General features: G+C 38.2%; 2 protein-coding genes across 4 annotated transcripts; both read right to left on the minus strand.

Annotated features, from left to right (window-relative positions):
• Positions 1–1,223: 1,223 nt before the first annotated feature.
• Positions 1,224–13,400, minus strand: LOC145422838 (sodium-coupled neutral amino acid transporter 3-like). Of its 3 annotated transcripts, none has more exons than XM_080294700.1 (16): positions 13,261–13,400; positions 8,790–8,856; positions 8,545–8,629; positions 8,330–8,445; positions 7,215–7,288; positions 7,034–7,126; positions 6,843–6,924; positions 6,651–6,733; positions 6,371–6,429; positions 6,149–6,283; positions 5,863–5,942; positions 5,672–5,772; positions 5,398–5,522; positions 3,058–3,202; positions 1,633–1,736; positions 1,224–1,515 (listed from the first exon to the last, which is right to left on the minus strand). In XM_080294700.1, exons 2-16 carry the CDS (start codon positions 8,828–8,830, stop codon positions 1,411–1,413), a joined length of 1,428 nt encoding a protein of 475 aa, XP_080150826.1. In that variant the 5' UTR covers positions 8,831–8,856; positions 13,261–13,400; the 3' UTR covers positions 1,224–1,410. The 3 variants fall into 3 exon arrangements, with proteins under 3 accessions (XP_080150826.1, XP_080150825.1, XP_080150827.1); XM_080294699.1 differs by lacking the exon at positions 13,261–13,400 and adding an exon at positions 11,193–11,389; XM_080294701.1 differs by lacking the exons at positions 8,330–8,445; positions 8,545–8,629; positions 8,790–8,856; positions 13,261–13,400 and adding an exon at positions 7,411–7,525.
• A 1,233-nt stretch (positions 13,401–14,633) lies between these two features.
• Positions 14,634–19,067, minus strand: apex2 (APEX nuclease (apurinic/apyrimidinic endonuclease) 2). Its single transcript, XM_080294695.1, has 6 exons — positions 18,863–19,067; positions 18,662–18,745; positions 18,269–18,449; positions 17,924–18,067; positions 17,386–17,455; positions 14,634–15,850 (listed from the first exon to the last, which is right to left on the minus strand). Exons 1-6 carry the CDS (start codon positions 18,975–18,977, stop codon positions 14,759–14,761), a joined length of 1,686 nt encoding a protein of 561 aa, XP_080150821.1. The 5' UTR covers positions 18,978–19,067; the 3' UTR covers positions 14,634–14,758.
• Positions 19,068–19,107: the final 40 nt, after the last annotated feature.

The following is a 19,107-nucleotide window of genomic DNA, read 5'->3' on the forward strand; positions in this document are numbered from 1 at the left end:
GAACAGCTTTGCATGCTTCATTTGAAATAATGCTTAGTGGACTTTACTGCAAGCCCTCAGATGGTCCAGAGCACCCAAAGTCCTTTCAACAGACTTCTTTCTGACCAACTGTCCTTTGCAAACAGAGGTTTTGAACAGCAGATGGTTCAAACAGCAAATAAAGATCTTATGCAGCAGCAGCTAAAAACTGTCACAAATAAGGAAATGAGCATTTAGAGCAGTCTGAAGTCTGAGCTTTCTGCTCTCAGGATTACTTGGACTTGCTAACCTCAGTACTTCAAACTTGTTTAAGATGAGCACACCCCTTGTAAGAGTTATGTATATGACTGAGATAAAAACAGTGAAAGCATAACAGGTCCACTTTGAAGCCATTATTGAACACAATGAAAAGTTTCTGGTACTGATTAAACATACGCAGCATTTATAACACTGGATGAATTCATGTACAACTTTAACTGGTCTTTGCCAAGCATGTTAAAAAAAAGAAAGAAAAAGAAACACTTTCACAATGTGACATAATAAATAGATTCTTTGGTTTTCAATTATGGATGTTCAGGCTCACATAAAAACTTTGTTTCGGTTTTCACAAACCTCTCACACATGACTGTCTGTTTGACCTTCATGAACAGCAGCAAAAAACAAAAAAAGAAATCCCATAAATTGCACCGTATTTTGCCAGGTCACTGGGAAACTTCACGATGACCATAATTGTGACAGTAATTTTTTTTTAAATGGATGAAATATCACATTAAACGCATTGATTAGAATCCATGTTAAATTCACTGAAAACATTTTTGATCATAAGCAGTTGTTTGTGTGGAACTGCAGACTAACCCTCGAAGGCCATAATTAGCTGAAACGGTAAAGTTTGGGGAAATGGCAGATTTGTCAGTCATAAAAGTAAAAGTAAACCATAGCTGACAAATGTCTCAGGCAAAGAAAATATTGCCTTACAAAACTAATACATGTAAGTTCTGTAAAATCTGACATGGTAGGGAAGTAGATTTGTGAAATGTAGACATTGACTGAGCAATTCCAAGGAACTGTCCACATCCAAAAACGGAATTTCCACTTTTTTTCTCATTCAAAGCATTTGCTGCAAATCTATATATGACCCCAAACAAAATCCTTAGTTTGAGCTGTGACAGGACTGATCGAGGCAGAACACTTTGCTTTGTATTTTCATACATTTGTGTTCTCTCCTCCGGTACAGGACATATCGCCTGCTCCATCACATGTAAAAACACTTTCCTGGTTTTTTTGATGTAGGCGAAGGCTCTTCACGTTATCCTTCATCTTGTGTAGTCAAACTTTCTAGTTTGGCTTTGGATGAGAAGATGGGGCTAATTTAATGAAAAAGAGGGCTTTGGTTGACGTTCTGTGTGCAGTACCTCTGTTCAGTTATAGCAGCTAGTGCCCACCTACACTTTGACTCTCTCCAGTCACCCAGTCAATGATAATAAATGACAAACTCATGACCATGAAGACAAATCCCAATGCAGCGAAGCATATGGCCTGCAGTAATAAAGGATAAGAAAACAACATGTGTATTAAGAACAGATAAAAGCTAATATATGGAGATTAACATGACCAAGAACAGTTAATACCATCTTTGATAGAGGAAGGATATACCTGAATCTTAGATCTTGACCGCAGGGGTTCCTGGTCTTCAGGAACAATTCGGATATAGAAAATTGCGGGTAGGATGAAAATGAGGCTGGGGGCAGATGTGGCTCCTGTAGATGATAGCACAGAATAAATAAGTGAGTTTATTTATTACACAGCAAAATCTCCAGTGTTAAATTAACACTAGAGAGTGTCTATATGGGTCCACACCTCTGAGTGTTAAATACAACACTGTTTTAAATTAACACTTTTGACAGTGTTATATGTTTAAAAGTAACCTAGTCAGTTTTGAAGATTAACAAAGACTAACACTCAGCAGTGCTGATTTTCTAACACTGGAATATTTCTAACATTTTGAGTTATTTTCCAGTGTTAGAAAATCAGCACTGCTCAGTGTTAGTCTTTGTTAATCTTCAAAACTGACTAGGTTACTTTTAAACATATAACACTGTCAAAAGTGTTAATTTAACACTCAACAGTGTTGTATTTAACACTCAGAGGTGTGGACCCATATAGACACTCTCCAGTGTTAATTTAACACTGGAGATTTTGCTGTGTAGAAATAATTCATAGCATGATTTACAGATGATCTAGTCAGTATAATAAAAATATTTTACTAAACCTTTTTATACTCAACCATAAAACACATTTTTGTTCATAAAACAGCCAAGAATAAAAGGAAAATGACATCTGTTACAGTTATATGAAAAAGTCAGTTTGAATGTAGACTATGAAGTCCTGTAAAAAAAAAAAAAAATACTCTATGTACACTATGTTGTTTAATTTCACTGAGGTTAGTAGGCATTTATTTATGCATCCATATTTTAGATGGGTTGAGGTCTGCATTTTGACTGGGCCATTTTAGTTATTTCGGCTGTAGATTTCCTGGTGTGTTTGGAATCACTGTCGTGTTGCATGAGCCAATTTTGGCCAAGCCTTATTTGTCAGACAGATGGCCTCATATTTGATTCCAGAATTCTCTGGCATACAGAGAAGTTCATGGTTGGCTCAGTGACTGGAAGGTGCACAGGTCCTATGGCTGCAAGCCCAAATCATCACCCCTCCACCACCATGCTTGATAGTTGGTATGAGGTATTTGTGCTAATATGCTGTGTTTTTTTTTTTGTTTTTCAAATACGGCACTGTGCATTATGGCCAGATAGCTCCATTTTAATCTCATCCATCCAAAGGACATTGTTCCAGGAGTCATTTGTTCCGACGCATGTCATGTTGTTATGTTCTTTAGAAAGAAGAAGCTTTCTTCTCGCAATTCTTCCAAATGATCCATATATACATATTTTTTCTATTTGTACTATCATGAACTTAGAGATTTATGATTTTAACCGAAGCTTGTAAAAAAAATCCCATATAGAGTCAAGAATAGCCCCAATTTCGGAACTGAGCAGCTGCATTTTTGCTGTGTAAACATACCAATAATGCCAAAGATGTCACGGATGGAGGGCACCAGGATAACAAGAAGATTGACCACGACCAGGAGACAAAAGGCAATGCCAATGTGTCTAACCCAGCGGAAAGGCTTGTCAGCGAAGAAGATCTGAAGCACGGCCTTGCGGATCTGCAGACAGTAAGAAAATGAAGAATAAGATCAGATGACAAATATTAAGACTGATAATCTTTTAAACCTGATTTAGGTTCATTGCTTTAAGTAGTATTAAATGAACAGCTATTAAGAAGCTGTTGGGTAAAGTCAACTTTATCCAAATCTTTTAATGGGTGTTTTCTCACATTTGCTAAAAAAAATAGTTTATTATGTTGAAAATCGAGACCTTAACATAGTTTAAAGTTTCAGGTTAAAGAGGGACATTCAGAAGCATTTTTCTACCTCTTTAACAAATAGTTAAAGGGTGGGTGAAATATGCTCAGCTGGATACTACTTTCATATTTGTATATTTAGTATTAAGCTAGCTTAACCTTTAAACTAGAACCAGCTAGCATGTTTTTGTGAAAAAACTTGGCATTACCTTTAGAGCTCACAACAAAAGCAGGCTCGTTGGTCACAGTAGTTCCCTGTTTAAACCACAACTTATCATTTTTGCAGTATGGTTTTTACGTAGTTAAGAAATAATAATACAACGTGTTAACTAGCAAGCTGTAGCTGTACAGTAGCTGATCCTGGTCACAATCCTTAAGCAAAGGCTTCAAAGATGTCACCCTCCCTTCATTTAGCTCGCTACTATGTCAGTCTCTATAATTTAACTCTAAAGGGCTTAGACTGCGCATTCTTAAAATTCCTACTAAAATGTTTTATTCCATTAAAAAATTGTCTGTCAAACAGTCAACTATTAATACTTCTTAAATTAGTTAAAGAAGGTTAAGTTAAAAAAAAGTCCTTATAGTCAATACACTCCTGAAAGTGAAAGAGTTGTTTTGGGTTTCATCGTTCTACTGTGGCACAGCACTGAAAGAGTCAAACTTTTTCAGTACATTAATTATTTTCATTTGGCAGAGCCAGTTATGTGATGCAGAGTCCACATTAGCAGTTATTGATTTGTGATGTTAGGATTTTATGGCTGAGATAGGAACACTGTTAGGAAGCATTACAGAAGTTGGGACTATAGACTGCTTAATGCTATGTGTCCTTGTGTTTACTATGAACTTGCAGCATAATTCTAACCTGTGTGAACCTGGGTAAAAATTGTCCAAAAATATTAAAGTTTTCTCAGGCCTATCTAACAGATAAGTTTAAAAATGAAATTCTTCAAAATAACTGTTGCCTTGGAGTGCCACTGGGCTCAATACTGGGCCCAGTATATTCAGGTCAGTATAATTTACTCACACAAGGAATCATGAATCACTTCTGCCTCACTCACATGATGCCAGTTATAACTGTTACATAGACAACAGACTTGAAAACCGATTTAATAAATAGCTACAGTATCTTTAGGTTCGTTCAGATGTCAAGGGTGATTATGTTTGTTGTTTGTTTTTACTTAGCCAATGGTCTGTATATTTCTTTAACAATTAACTAATGTAGAAAATAGTCAATTACCAGACTAATTGCTACCCTTCTGTTAGTTTTATTCAATTTTTTAAAATCTATATTACTGCATTTTTCTTTGTATAATACACAAAAACTCAAAAACTATCTCTCTGTGTGTGCATGTGCATATGTCTGTGTTTTTTTGGTCACCACCTAATCTGACACGATCAAGAGCTGAACAGCCAAACCTGACTTACAGGTAAAACTTATCATGTTACCTAGCAACTACCTAGCCACATATATAGATAGTATAAAATACGGATGTAGCTTCTAGGATAAAAAAAAGAAGCATATTTTGCAGAAGTGCTTTAAGCCAATTTCTGATCTGAATGCCACCAGATGGCGATATATGTGGCTGCAAAAGACTTAGTCCTATAGTAGTCTATGGGAAAACTTCTATCTTGACCTGTGTAAAAACTTCCTGGTTCACTTTTTGGGCTCAGTCACTCATTATGGTCATATTGAATTTAAAAAAAAGTAAATCTTATTCAGACAGGGTTTCAAAATGGAGGATTATCTATTTATCTGTGAAGTTGTACAATCATTGGCTAAAAATTTGTCAATCATGCCATTACACATTTTTATATGTGGACCCACAGTCACACCCACTTTAATGTCCCTATAGCATCATATGAAAGCATATGGAAAGAATATGGAAAGTTAAGCCTTTTGCTCTCATAGTACATGTGCCCTTAAACAACATCTTGTATAAACATTCTTCTTCTCTTTTATGCAATTATTATCTTAAACTAATATCACTGATGTCTTACCGGGAAGAGAACCACAGGAACAGTCAGAGTTACAGCTACAAGCACAGCCAGGCGTACACAGAGGATCAAGACATCCAGTGGGTCCACGCGAATATAGGTGTGTAACAGCTCTGACTCCACAGCGCCTAGACACAGAGAAGCAGACAGCCTTTTATATACAGTATCTTGCGTGGTTTCCTTCTTTCACAATACTGTAAGTTAAATCTCACAACACTTCAAAGCAGAATAACAAAGTGACCATTCACTTGTATAGCCATGAAAGGTCACATCTTACCATAAAAAGTGAGGTAACCAAAAAGAGCTGTCAGCAGATACATGACAAACATGGCCAGGATGGAGATGTTAGCAACATTCTGCATGCGTTTCTTGGTGGCACTAGAGTAAAGCAAAACCGATAAATTACAATAATTTGTCTTGAAAACTTACAGTGTGAAGCAGTAAAAAAAATAAAAAATCAAAACTTACTTTCGGAGCTCAGTGTAGATTGGTAGCACTTCTGGGTGGCAGACAAAGGCAAAAGCCAAAATTGGGATGGTGTATGCCGTCTACAGCCAAAACACAGCAAAGGTCAGTAACACAGTTATGGTTGCTATATTCTTAACGCTGCTGTTGACATAACACACCTTAGTTTCGTTGACTTAATACACTCCGGTGCAAAAAATATAACGTGCTGTGCAAATCATTAAATAAAAATACACATGACACAGCAGGAAACTAGGCACAGGCACCGTGAAAATGTTTGTTCACTAACCTGTGGGTTCATGGTAAATAGCTTGGAATCACAGAAGCCATCTGCTGTAGAATCAACACTGTAATGCTCAGCAGCAGTTTTGTTATGATGATCATCTGCCAGTGGACATGGGATGTTGAATTTCTTGTATATCACCTGGGGAGACATGCTCATAGCTTAATCAAAGATAAATATTTAACAGAAGCGCGGTGGGTTATATTGTATGTATCTTTAATGTCTCACCGAAATGAGAAAAAACACCATACAGGAGAGCGAGAAACCGCTGGTATAGCCAAGGTAACCTGGATCGCAATAACAGCACAATGTTAACGTTATTCATGGTCTTAGACAGTAGAGAGAGAAAAGGAGGCAATAATGTCACTTTAATTTAATCAATGCAGGATATGAAAACAAGGCAGAACAAAGGATAGTGTAAACATGATGCAAGTAGGGGAAGATGAGTAGTAATACTAATAATTGCAAAAAAAGAAAAAGAAAATGTGCAACAGAATGAAAAACATACCAAGGTGTTTCATGAGTGCTAGAGGAAAGATGATGAGAACACTAACTATGATGATCAAGTAGTTTCCATTCAAGAACCACTCTCTAAGAGACAGCCAAAAGAACAGATGTCAAAAAAAAAATTAGTGTGTTCCTAAACAAAAATGAAACTGATTTATGTGACTCTAAGTTAGAAAATTGCTTTCACACTCACCCCGTGTTCTCCTGTTTACCGAAGAAAGCTTGAATAACCAGTGGGAGCTCAGACTTTACGATGAAGAGATAGCTTGACATAGCTGAAAAGAAACCAAAACAAACGTATTTTGCGTTCATATTTATATTTATATATAGTTTTATGACCGGCGTCAGAGGTAAAGGAAATGGAAGGAAAATTTACGACATTACCTCCAATGTTATGTACTGTTATGATGACAGCAGCCAGCATTTTCCCTGGGTGGCCAAAAGCCCGATTTCCAAGCTGCTCATAAGCCCGGATGCCTGAAAACACATAAACTCTGTGTATGCGTTCAAGCTATCAACATACAAATTGCTCTGTGGCTACATGCTTGGTAATTCTCTGCCTTACCCACAACTCCAGCACTTTTTAGCAGAAGATGAATTGAATATGCGGACAGAAGAGCAATGCAGACCAACAGGATTCTGAAACACATAAGACATTAACATTCTTTTAAAAAAAACATATTCACAAAACTATTCTGTTACTCTGAAGTTCTTGTGATTGTTGTCATTTTGTTTTTTAGTTGTTGTTTTTTCCCACTCACACAAGAGAGTTTGGCTTTGAGAGACTGACTCTCCAGTCAGCCGTTACCTCCCTTCCCCCTGCCACATAGCACAGGTCTGATCCAACCAGGCGTGTCTTGGATCTGATCAGTGGGGTCTATATTTAACCACTCAAGTCTGATTTAGAGAAGCCGCATGTGCATGAGCTCTAATGTACAATCTGACAGATCACAGTTTGCACATTAGAAGTTGTATGTAGCTGTTGATGTACACCGATAGGTCACGGACAGAAACATCAGTTATCCCCTTGCCATCACACAAACCTGCCCAAACACAAATAAACACAAAGAACAAGATGATACACACTGGTGAGGCTCTACTTCTGGCCTTATAAGGACCCTCTATTAAATATATCCCATCTGTATCTACTATTGCAAACTGTGACCTTACAGTGAAAGATAAACACAGTTTAAATAGAAAACAAAGAAACCATTCTCTAGAGAAAAGGAACAAAAATGATCTTTAAAATAAGAGAAAAGCAAAGACCGTTAGCTTCTAAGAAAAACTATTAACTCTCAGTCCTAAACAAAACGACTTCAGTTTGCAGAAACCTTAGCTATGTCAGTCTATAGTTTATATGCCCAAATGCTCACATGATAAACAGCCCTGCTGTAGCCTCTAGGAGAGCACACATTCTACTTTACCCAGTTACTAAATATAAATCACAAGAAGCTGAAATCAATCTTCTGTAATTCAGTTTGCAAAAAAAAAAAAAAAAAGACACAATTTCAGCACATCAGTGTGAGCAAATACATTCTCCTATATGAGTGGAAACATATACACACACACACACACACACACACACACACACACACACACACACACACGCAGGCATGCATAGTGACAAAGGGTACAAAGTTCAGCGAAAACTGGGGTTTTCTGTTTGGCTTGGAGACTCACATAAAAAGCAAGATCCCTGTGTTGGACATTGCATAAGCCAGTCCCAGGATCCCACTGCCCATTATGGCATTACTGAGGTTAAAGATGGACATGCCAAATGAAGTCTTTCCCTCGAACTGCAGCAAGAGGACAACAGAGGATGCCATTTGAGTTCACAGATAGAAATTACATAGTATTTACTGTATTTTAGTTTACTAAAACAAAGAAGCACTCACATCTGTAAAGTGGGTTTCTTTCTTTGCACCAGGTTTATGTGGGAGAAACTCCTCCTGCTCGGCCAAGGCATCGATTGGATCAAACCTGCAACCAAAGATTAAAAGTGAGCTAAAACTAGGAAGTAGAATGAGCTTAAAAAGCTGTAAAACACTCACATTTGGTAGACGAAATTTAGAACGTCCCTGAGTTTAATTTTGACCCGATTGGTGTGATAAGATACACCCAATCAGTCCCTAAGTCTTACCCATCGTCTTTGCTGTGTCCGTTCATCTTCTGAAGCTCCATTTTGGTTGGGTTGGTTGATGTAATTGCTGAAATAAAAAAAGAGCAGTTTTCAGACTTTTAAATAGACATATTCACATAAAAAGTATTTGCCTAAATTTGGAAATATTCATGCTAGCAGAGGGTATGATGACAACTCTAGTTGTTTTTACTCTGCATACATAACATTCCAACATGGTCCATGCACCAGGCTTCTCAACTTTCCATTATTTATGAAAAAACAAAAATGTGCAGGTTGACCTCGTCGTGTGCTTTTGTACATTGCGTCTTATACATTTTCTATGATATATGTTGAAGTTGTTAGATTTAATTCTGGCTTCCTAAAGCAGACTTTGTTGGTGTTGTTTAATTGTATGGTCGTTTTCTGGAGGGAAGATATGGTTCCCTCCAGAAGATGCCAGAGATCAGTAATATCTTCCCCACTCGCTGTCTGAGGAGGGTGCACAGTATCCTGCGGGACCAACATCACATCACCCTGCGCGCCACCTTTTCCATCTGCTGCCCTCAGGGAGAAGGTACAGGTCTATACAGGCCAGAACATCCAGACTGGCCAACAGCCTGTATCCACAGGCTGTGAGGCTCCTGAACTCTCTGCCCCCCTCTCACGGACAATAACCATATCCAACTTCTTAATAGCAATGAACTGGTCTGCATTGGTGCATCATATCTTTATTCTCTTCCCCCTCCTGCCCCCCCCCCCCTCTTTCTTAAATAGATAACTATCATATCTGATATCATATCTCACAGTACAATAATATTGAATGGGTTGCATTGTTGTATTTTGTCATGTTTCTCAGGTCTTTGTCTGAATTTCTACGAACATTATTGCTAAGGATTGTCTTATTGCATTGGAGTCACACTGGGTTAAATATGTACACTTGGGTTTTAAGGGGTATTTATTATTTTCTTCTTTTTTTTGGGTTGTATGGAAGCCCCAAACGCAATTTCATTGTTCTTGACAATGACAATAAATAAATAAATACTAAATACTAAATACTTCCTTAAAAAAACCCAAAAAACCCCCAAAAATAACTGAGAATGAAGGAGTTGCTTGGGAATGTACTTTTAAAGAGAAACGACTAGATTGTTGTTCTTGCAAAGGACAAGAAAAACTTAACAAAAATCCTTGTAAACTCTTAATTTGAAGTTCTCCTTCCTACATAATATATATAGATAAAGTATAAATGACAGCTAAGTTGATTCACAAAATAAAATTCCCGGGAAACTGGCGGTTTCACGTAGGGCGCCATTCAATTTTATCCTTGTGTGTAATTAAAGGCTTTAAATAACAAATGTTGTTGTAGGACTTATGTTGCTCTAATCTGCCATGAGCCACACAAAGCTGGCATGGAGACACTGCACTGGAAATTAGCGTAGGTCTGTGCTCCTGCCACAGGGTCATGAGATACTTCTCCTCTCTTTCAGCCAAACTGCCCTCAGGGTTTTCACATCTGACCCCTAAGGTCAGTCTTGCGCTACATTTTGCCATTCCTTAAGAGTTTCACACAAAACTGGAATTTCACATGTCCTACGCTCTGCACTGAAAAGGCCTGTAAACGTGTAATAAACCATACACCTCTGAGCTTGATAGCAGTGGGCAACTGAGATAAACAAAGGACTGCTGTGTAAATGGCGCTTTTTAGTCTAAATACAGAGTAGCTCTTTCCCTGCTCATTGGCCTCAAGTCAGCTTTGGTTTGAGCAACTTTCTTTAGCCACATACCCACTAACTTTCCCATGGCCCATAGCCAACACACACAACCAACAAACCAACGACTAAATGTCAGGGACAGGCTTTCAAATGGTGGGGGAAACCAGCTGTTCAATTTCTGGTATCTTCCCTTAACAAAAATTTGTCTAAATTAGTTCATGACTTACCACAAAAATACATTTTTAACTCAAAATTTAAAGACTTTTTTTTTAAGTTGCAACAAGCCTTGTTGCAAAAGAGTGTGTGAAACCCAGCGCACCAGCTGCTTGTTCAACATTTTAGTTTTCACTGGCCCTCAGAGCAGCTTTTCCACAGAGTGGGGAAAAAGCTTATAACAAGAAAAAAATACTTCTGAGTTTTTTGTCCTAATTTTTATTTTACACCCAAGCTTCTCCTCTGCAGGGAGTTCATCTTTTAGTAATTACTAAATATGTTTAACTGATACATGAACCCATCTATGGACAACTTTATGATGAGAAAAATCAAAACATATCAGGTTAAACATGATCATACATATATATTACTGTATCTTAGTATCCAGCAGTGCTACCACATGGCTTTTGTCTGATGCAAGACCAGCTCACTATTGACAGTTAGCCCTTCCCTTCTGTACAAGGAACTCACTTAAAGGACACGCATTTGTGCTCCAACTCACCCTTGCGATTCCCACAGAAAGCTAGGTTTCTTTTCTGAATATTAACAGAATAAATCCTTGTGTAGATTCATTCAATTTTCAGACTTCTAGTGGTTCTATGTAGCTTTGTTCTTAGGAGTCTCACCAAATCTTCTTGATAGTAAGGAGAGGAGAGAGTGAGAGAGATTAGTCAGGCTGGGAGGGAGAGCTGCAGGAAATGGGAACACCCATACTTAACCCTTTGTTAAACCAGCAACACAGGTACTGCTGACGTTGGAGAGGCTTTGTAGGGATCCTCTCACCAGGTGGTTGCAGTGGAAAGGTGTGAACAATAGTGGGTATAGCAAGGCAATAAATCACATGTGAATTTCACAGAAAGTCAGTACTTCAAACCTTCCACTAATCCCACATACTCATTATTCAGAAGGGCTTCTGGTCTTTAAACAAAAGCTCAGCCGTGTTATTGCAGAGTATGCAAGCAGAAAGGTGGGTGTCATCTCTGATGGGTTTTATTATAGCTTTAATAGATATTCACTAACAGTTTTCCTCCCCTCTGGAAGTCATGCAGATTGTAATTAGCTTAGGAGATAAGTGCTTATTTAAGACTGATCACATGTGGCGGTGCTTAAGAGTGGATTTGTTGTGTGTGCGCTTGATTGAAAACAAACCCTGAGACCTGAATTCAAGCGTTACCGGAAAAGAGCACGTCATTAAAACATGACACATTTACAGATCTTTCAAAGGTTCTCACACACTTCAAACACCTCAGAAAGGCGAATATTTTCATTTTGATCAATAACAGAAGACATCCCTGTCATTTATACATGTATGCAGTGATCAGCAAATTTACTGGATCACCACCAAATGGAAGGTTCATAAGAAAGCTAACCTAAACTAAAACGTAAAGACAAATGTGTTTCTGTAATGTGTTAATCCACCTGTATGCACAAGCTCTAAGATCTAAATCATATATTTAATGCTAAAATTCCATTATTGCTGTTATTAGTGAATTTTCAAGCTGAAAAGTAGTATGCTTTTTTTTGTTGATTTTTATTTTTTATTTTAGTAAAAATGCCAAACTGCAGTTATTTATTCACATTCCCGAAGAGATAAAATTATGTGGTTTAATATTGCTTGCTTGGTTGATTAATTTCAGACTTTTCAGAGAAGTCCAATGTGCCGGCTCAAATTTGGGTATAAAAATGTGAATTCAGTTTGTTATATTCTTGATAAATAGCACTATAACTTCTTAGTTTTAAGGAGATTTTTGAGAGATTTCTAAAAAATGTTTTTATGACAGGCGGTCTAATACATTTGTTAAGCACTCTATGTCACCTAAATGAAGTAATGTAAACATATTTTGAATGTGGTCTAGGTGTTAGAAATGTCATCTCCTAAGAACTGTTTCAGTTGGTTGATAAGATTCAATGTAACTGGCATATAAGCTTTACACGAAGAAACACCCACATTTCTTTATCTCACCATGACACACACACATGTTGGAACATATCTGTTATATAAGTTCATATCTTCTGATGATGCATACTGCTTTGTTTTAACATCTCTGAATGACTTGTTTTTTGCATATTAAGAAAGCTGGATAAAACAGACAAGGTCACTACTTTTTAGAGTAAAGAGCGGGTTAGAAGATCAGAACAGTAAACGAAAGCAATGAATTTGCGTACAAATACAGTGAGTGTTATCTTTGTAGTGAACAGAGCAACTACTATATTTGATGTAGAAAATGCTCCGTGAGGTGACATTCTGTGCTGGTAAAATCATGCCCTGACCATTTAACTTTGTTTCTTGGGACAAAAAGTCAAGCAAGCATCTGCAGCCGAGATGATCTCTCATTTCATCTAGTCATTTAAATTTCCTCTGTGCTGTGACAACGACCAACATGTGCGCAGATGGCAATAGAGATACAACCTATAAGGGTTAAAGCAGAAATGTGCAAATGTTATTTGTTTTCTTGTTTCTGTAATGAATACTAATAGTCACCAGTAGCTATAACAGCAATTTGCTAGACATCTTTTGCCGTCTTGGAATGGGAAGTCGTGCAGCTCACGTCTCCAGTCTTTGTACTCACCTAATTACAGTTAGAAGGAAGATGAATGTATTCTGTCCAGAAAAAAGTAACAGGATAAAAGTTCAAACTTCCTTGGTTCAAGTCCAAAAGCAGCTTTTCACAAGGTCATGAGCTCCTCTTTGGCTCTAAGAGCAGAGGGGGGAAAAAAATGGGGGAAGGAGCAACATTGCAAATGCGCGCGTAAAGAAATTTCCTCTTCTCAGGAGCCAAGGCACTCCCACACTGATCAGGGTATGTGCTGTTACTTTATGGAGCATTTGGACATTGATACTTTCTGTTCTACTTCTTTTTTGAAGTAATATTTCTACTGTGAACCCTAAAACTGATTGGTAAAAATACATCTGATACCAACTCCACTTCCTGGCCTGCATAACAGTTGTTGTAATACGGTCATGCAGCTGGTAGTGTGAATAACACGTGCTTCTGTGGAAAGTTACATTTCATTTCAGCAATGCATCTACTCACTACTGTTGCCATCTAGTGGGTAAAAACATATTTTTTAATGTTAGGAGAGTCAAGAGTCAGGGGAAAGTAAAGAGATCTGGAGAACATGCAAACTTCACACAGAAGAAATTTGAATCCAGGACCTTCTTGCTGTGAGGTAACAGTGCTAACCACCAACCTAAGTGCACAAAAAAATTATAACTAACATCTTAAAAACGCATACATATTATGTGACACAGAAACTAAAATGGTGTTTATACACAGGCCTGTCGGACTACGACTTTCATCTTTCATTAATTAATACAAAAAGGTAAAAGGTCCTTTAGCCCAAAGGTAATGTGCTCTAATAGTTTGTTTGGTGCAACAAACTGTAAAAAACAAAAAAACAAAACAAAAAGCAGTAGCAGAACTATTTTTGTAATAATATATAAAGAAGGAAAGTTAATAATCCTGAAATTGTTGAAGCTGAAGCTTAAAAAAAAGCAACAAACCCAGCCATGAGAAGCCATAAGCCAGAGTCAGCACACCCATCGTGCCAGTCCCAAGCCTGGATAAGTGGGAAGGGCTGCGTCAGGAAGGGCATCCAGCGTAAGAGTTTTGCCATACCCAAGATGTGGATCATCAATAAGACTTCCACAACATTACCATAACAGTGCTGTTGACCAGCGGGTGCCAATGGCCAAAGATAGAAGAGTGTGGGGGAAGGAGTGTTCAGAGATAGCAAGAGAGACATAGGACTGTGGTGTTAGAAGAGCTTGTTAGGAATAGGGTGAGATGGAGGCAAAAGACCCAGCCTAAAAGGAAGAAAACATCTAATTACCCCAAATGTTTCACTAACCAAGTGAATGTGAATAAGCAGAACCTTTAATCAACAAATCTAATCTGCTCACTTATTTCAGCGTTTAGAACAAATGGAACCAAATTCAAAGTAATATAAAACTACTGTGTTTTATTATTTTGATATGAAAAAGAAAAATACAACAACTACAACATACAACTATGACAAATGTTAAAACAATTGTTGCTGAAACTGATGGACCTTAATGTAAACATGTCACTTTGCTTTGTCAACCCATGCAAAGAAATTGCATCGAGCCTCAGGGTTGGACGCATGTCCCTGAGGACGTGCACACACAAAAAACTGTTTGCCCATGTTTGGCCCCTCCTTTTTTACAGTACGAAGAACACATGGTTCTTCGTGGACCTTACAGCACGGTGGGGCAGGTGGTCCACGAAGCACCGACTTCCAAAACACTGACGATGTCCCTTTCTTTGCATCTGACTGCGTCACAGTGGGCTGAGGGATTGAATGTTCTGTGTTCATATGTTGGTCAGTATCAGCTGTGGAGCACTGCTGTGATGAACCGTCAGAGATAAGCTCAGGACCTTCAGATTTGGTGTCTGCGACAGAGAACACTTCTTCAGTTATGGGTGGTTTGGCAGCTTCATCCAGATTTAGTGGTTTTTCACACTGGTTAACGTTTTTGGTTTTAAAAAAGGCAAGGAGGTTGCCCTTAGGCTTTGAAGAAGCATTTACCGTCTTAGTCTTTTTTCCCTTTGGGGCAACCAAGTCAGATGTCAATGAACGTTTTTTAACAGAGATGTTTGCAGCTCCAGAAGGATTTAAATTTTCTCTCCTTTCCTCCTCTTCTTGAGAACCAGGCAAAGTATTTTTCTGCTCAGATTGGGCTGATTTTTGGTCCACCTTAACGAGGAAGCGTGAGAGTTTCTGCTGTTTACCTGCAAACTCTGGCAGGTAGCGAGTACAGAAGGGGGGAGGCTTTGGGCTAGAAATGAGTGAACAGCTCAGCTGCCCCCAGACAGGGCAGTGGTCTGAACCCTCCACCTCTGGCATGATGTCGGCTCCCACGAACTGCTCCTTGGCAAGCTGGCAGTCAGCAAATATGTAGTCAATGCGTGTTCCATAGTTGGTCTGCCGAGCTCCAGTGAGAGTAGACCAGCATGTAAAGGCGTTGATGCGAGTTGGGTGGAAAAAGCGAAAGGTATCCACAAATTTCCCACCGTGGAGTGGATCTGTTTCTTCGCATTCTTTGTCATGTTCCTCCTCATCGCTCCCTTCTTCCTGTTTGTCACTGTACAAAAAGCCATTCAGCCATTTCCTCCCAGGGTTTTCGCCAAAATCATCCTAAATAATGAAAGTTTCATTATTATGGATAATAATGTAGGAACATCTGTCATTTTATGTAATATTATTTCAATCCTCTACATTAAGGTCACTTGTTGATCATTGCTTTCTTGCTGAGACAGATTCCACTCCTGTGTCTGTTCATTAAATAGGAAGCTGTAGGTAGAAGTCATTTTTCATGTAGCATATAAGGTTTGGGGGAGGGGTTTCCCCACTTCCTGTTTTTGTGTAATTTAATACAGTAATGAAAATGTAAACCCCATGAAATAATAGCAACAGAACCACCTTTGGCAGCAGTAACTTGAAATAATCCTTTCATGTATGGCTTTATTAGTCTCTCACATTGCTGTAGAGGAATTTTGGCCCACTCATATTTACAGTATTGCTTTAATTCATTGAGGTTTGTGAGGATTCATTCATGCAGAGCTGTGTTAAAAATCACACCACAGCAATTAAATTAGGTTGAGATCTGGACTTTGGGCCACTGAAATGGCTCAATTTTCTTTCTTTTTCAGCCATTATGTTGTAAATTTGTTGCTATGCTTGGGATCACAGCCCTGTTACATGCCCCAATTTCTGCCAAGCTTTCGCTGTCAGATGTGTGGCCTTGCATTTGACTCTGGCATACACTGGTATAGAGGGGAGTTCATGGCAACTCAATGACAGGTGCACAGATTCTATGGCTGCTAAAAAGCCCAAATCATCACCCCTCCACCACCACACTGATGACAGCTGGCGTGAGGTGTTTTTGCTGATATGCTGTATTTGGTTTTCTCCACATATGGTGCTGAAGGACACGTTTCAGAAGCCTTATACTTTGTTCAGAACTATTACATAAACCCATGTTATGCTGTTAAGTTGGTTTTTTTTAGAGAGAGAATAGGATTTCTCTTGTAAACTCTTCCAAAAAAGACACACTTGTTCAGTCTTCTTCTAATTCTATTGTCAAGAATTTTAACAACCCAACTAAAGCCTGTAGAGTGTCGCTCATGGGTTTTTACAAATTCTTTGAGCTTTACAAGCGATTGAATTTACTGGAATGGCCATTCCTGGGAAACCTGAGCCATTGTGTAAACACCTGAAGGCCCCAGACGAAACAATTTTCCACAATATGTGCTTTGATAGAGCAGGACGAACCTTCTGATTAATCATTGTTCAAGAAGCTGGCTGCTATTCCCCCTCTTAAATCCTATGGAAGCAGTAAGGCTGTTCTTAGTTTTTCACAGGATTCTAGATATTTAAAAAGTCTATATACTACTATATACATGCATGTAGAGTGTGCGGTGTCGCTCATATATACATATACACATATTATATGTGTGTGTATGTATGTATATATATATATATATATATATATATATATATATATATATATATATATATATATATATATATATATATATATATATATATATATACACACACACACACACACACACACACACACACACACACACACACATATATATATATACATATACACACGCACATATATATACACATACACATATATGTTATATTGGTATTTTACTTACAATTTCACTAGGGTCACAGTGATCTATTGGTCTATGAGATGTATTTATGTCTCCTAAAACAATCACATGGCTGGAAAACAGAACATAAAAAAGCTTAACTCATTATCTATATACATTTGTAGAATTTAAAGAACAATTTTAAATAATTTCTCAAATGTGTGATAAATAAAATATTTCTCATCATCATCATTGCTGTCCAAGAATTGAGATTTTATCAGAATATATATAAATGTTATTAAATTAAAGCTATGTAACCATGAACACAGAAGCAGCTATTTTCTAATATACTGTTTTATTTGTACTAACTTACAATTCAATAAAATTGTAAACACCAGATAGTGTTTAGCCTCATTTTACATACAGCAAAACATGTGGCCCACTGCCAAAACTCAAAGACGTAATGATTTACTGGAAGAGCTGCGTTGTTCAAAATTAGCACAGTGCCTTAGAAAAACATCTGTGGCGAAACCAGGATACACCTGCATCTCTTGTAACGACAATGTTTTGCTCAGCCAGTGAAACATTATGAATTTCTCACCTTCCATCTTTCAGCACAGCTTCAGCTCGACTCTGAAGTAAGTTGTAGAACTGTAGTTTGAACCGCTTTCGCTCTGGCTTTTCTGGGTCAGCCCTCGGACAGTATACGTTAATAACAGTAAGGGTTTTCTCTTTATCCTGACATCTGTTGGGATAAAATAAAACTCAGTCAATAAAAGGCAAGCACAAAGTGGGATTCCCCCACTAACTGAGAAGAATTGAGAATTTTGAGGAGAGAAACATAAAAATTGCTGATTATTTGTTTTCAAGTGCCACATGTAAACAGATAAATATGCCATGCAGCACACTTAAAACAGGAGCCTTAACATATGATATTTCCTCTCACTTTATTTTGTGTTGTGTGATTACAGCACGGCCTTCATTGTCCAACAGCTGCAACTCCTCACTTGAAAACTCAGTATGGTCACCATAGCATCCAACAGCATCTTTGTGGTTGACCAGCAGACCTGTGAGGCCCTCCTCAGCAGCAAATGGAGTGGCCCTGTCCTTACAGTAGGTGGCAACACCTGTGCACAGCGGCAATGTGAGGTGAATTGGGTGTAATGCAGTTTTACGAGGAAATTTTTCAGTAAAGTATAAATGTGGCATTATATTTTAGAAGACTGCACTTTCTTAAATGTTGGCACTTAATATAACTGGATGATAATACACGAAAAAAAACAAACACTTTCAAGGCTCACAGACGCAAAATGAACTGTTATATAACTTTGTATTGAACCTGAGTAGCCACTGCGCCCTCGGCTGTAGCTGAAATAGGAGTTGTATCCGTCAACAATAGCAATCCTTTCATCTAGCAAGTCTCCTGTGGAGGAGAAAGTAGGGGTTAACGTTTTTATTTTCATACAGTTTCATTCTAACTGTGGCGCCTTGCACGATGACAGCTCCCGCGTTTTCAAACCAGCTATTGCTAATCACTTACGCGTCACTTTTGTCTCCTGAATACAAATAACATCTGCGTCCAGGGAATCAAGAGCCTTTTTTATGCCGCCTCTGAAGGCCCTAATGCCGTTTATGTTCCAAGTAACGACCTTCATTTTGTAGCACTGCAACTGGCTGGAGCGGACACACCACTCCAAACAGCCACAATAATGTGCACATCCGGAAGAAAAGCGGAAGGCAAGAACGGTACGACCGGAAGTGTTTTCACTCACTGATTTTTCTTTT

Source organism: Astatotilapia calliptera, chromosome 20, assembly GCF_964374335.1.
Source record: "Astatotilapia calliptera chromosome 20, fAstCal68.1, whole genome shotgun sequence".
Classification (NCBI taxonomy): Eukaryota; Metazoa; Chordata; class Actinopteri; order Cichliformes; family Cichlidae; genus Astatotilapia; species Astatotilapia calliptera.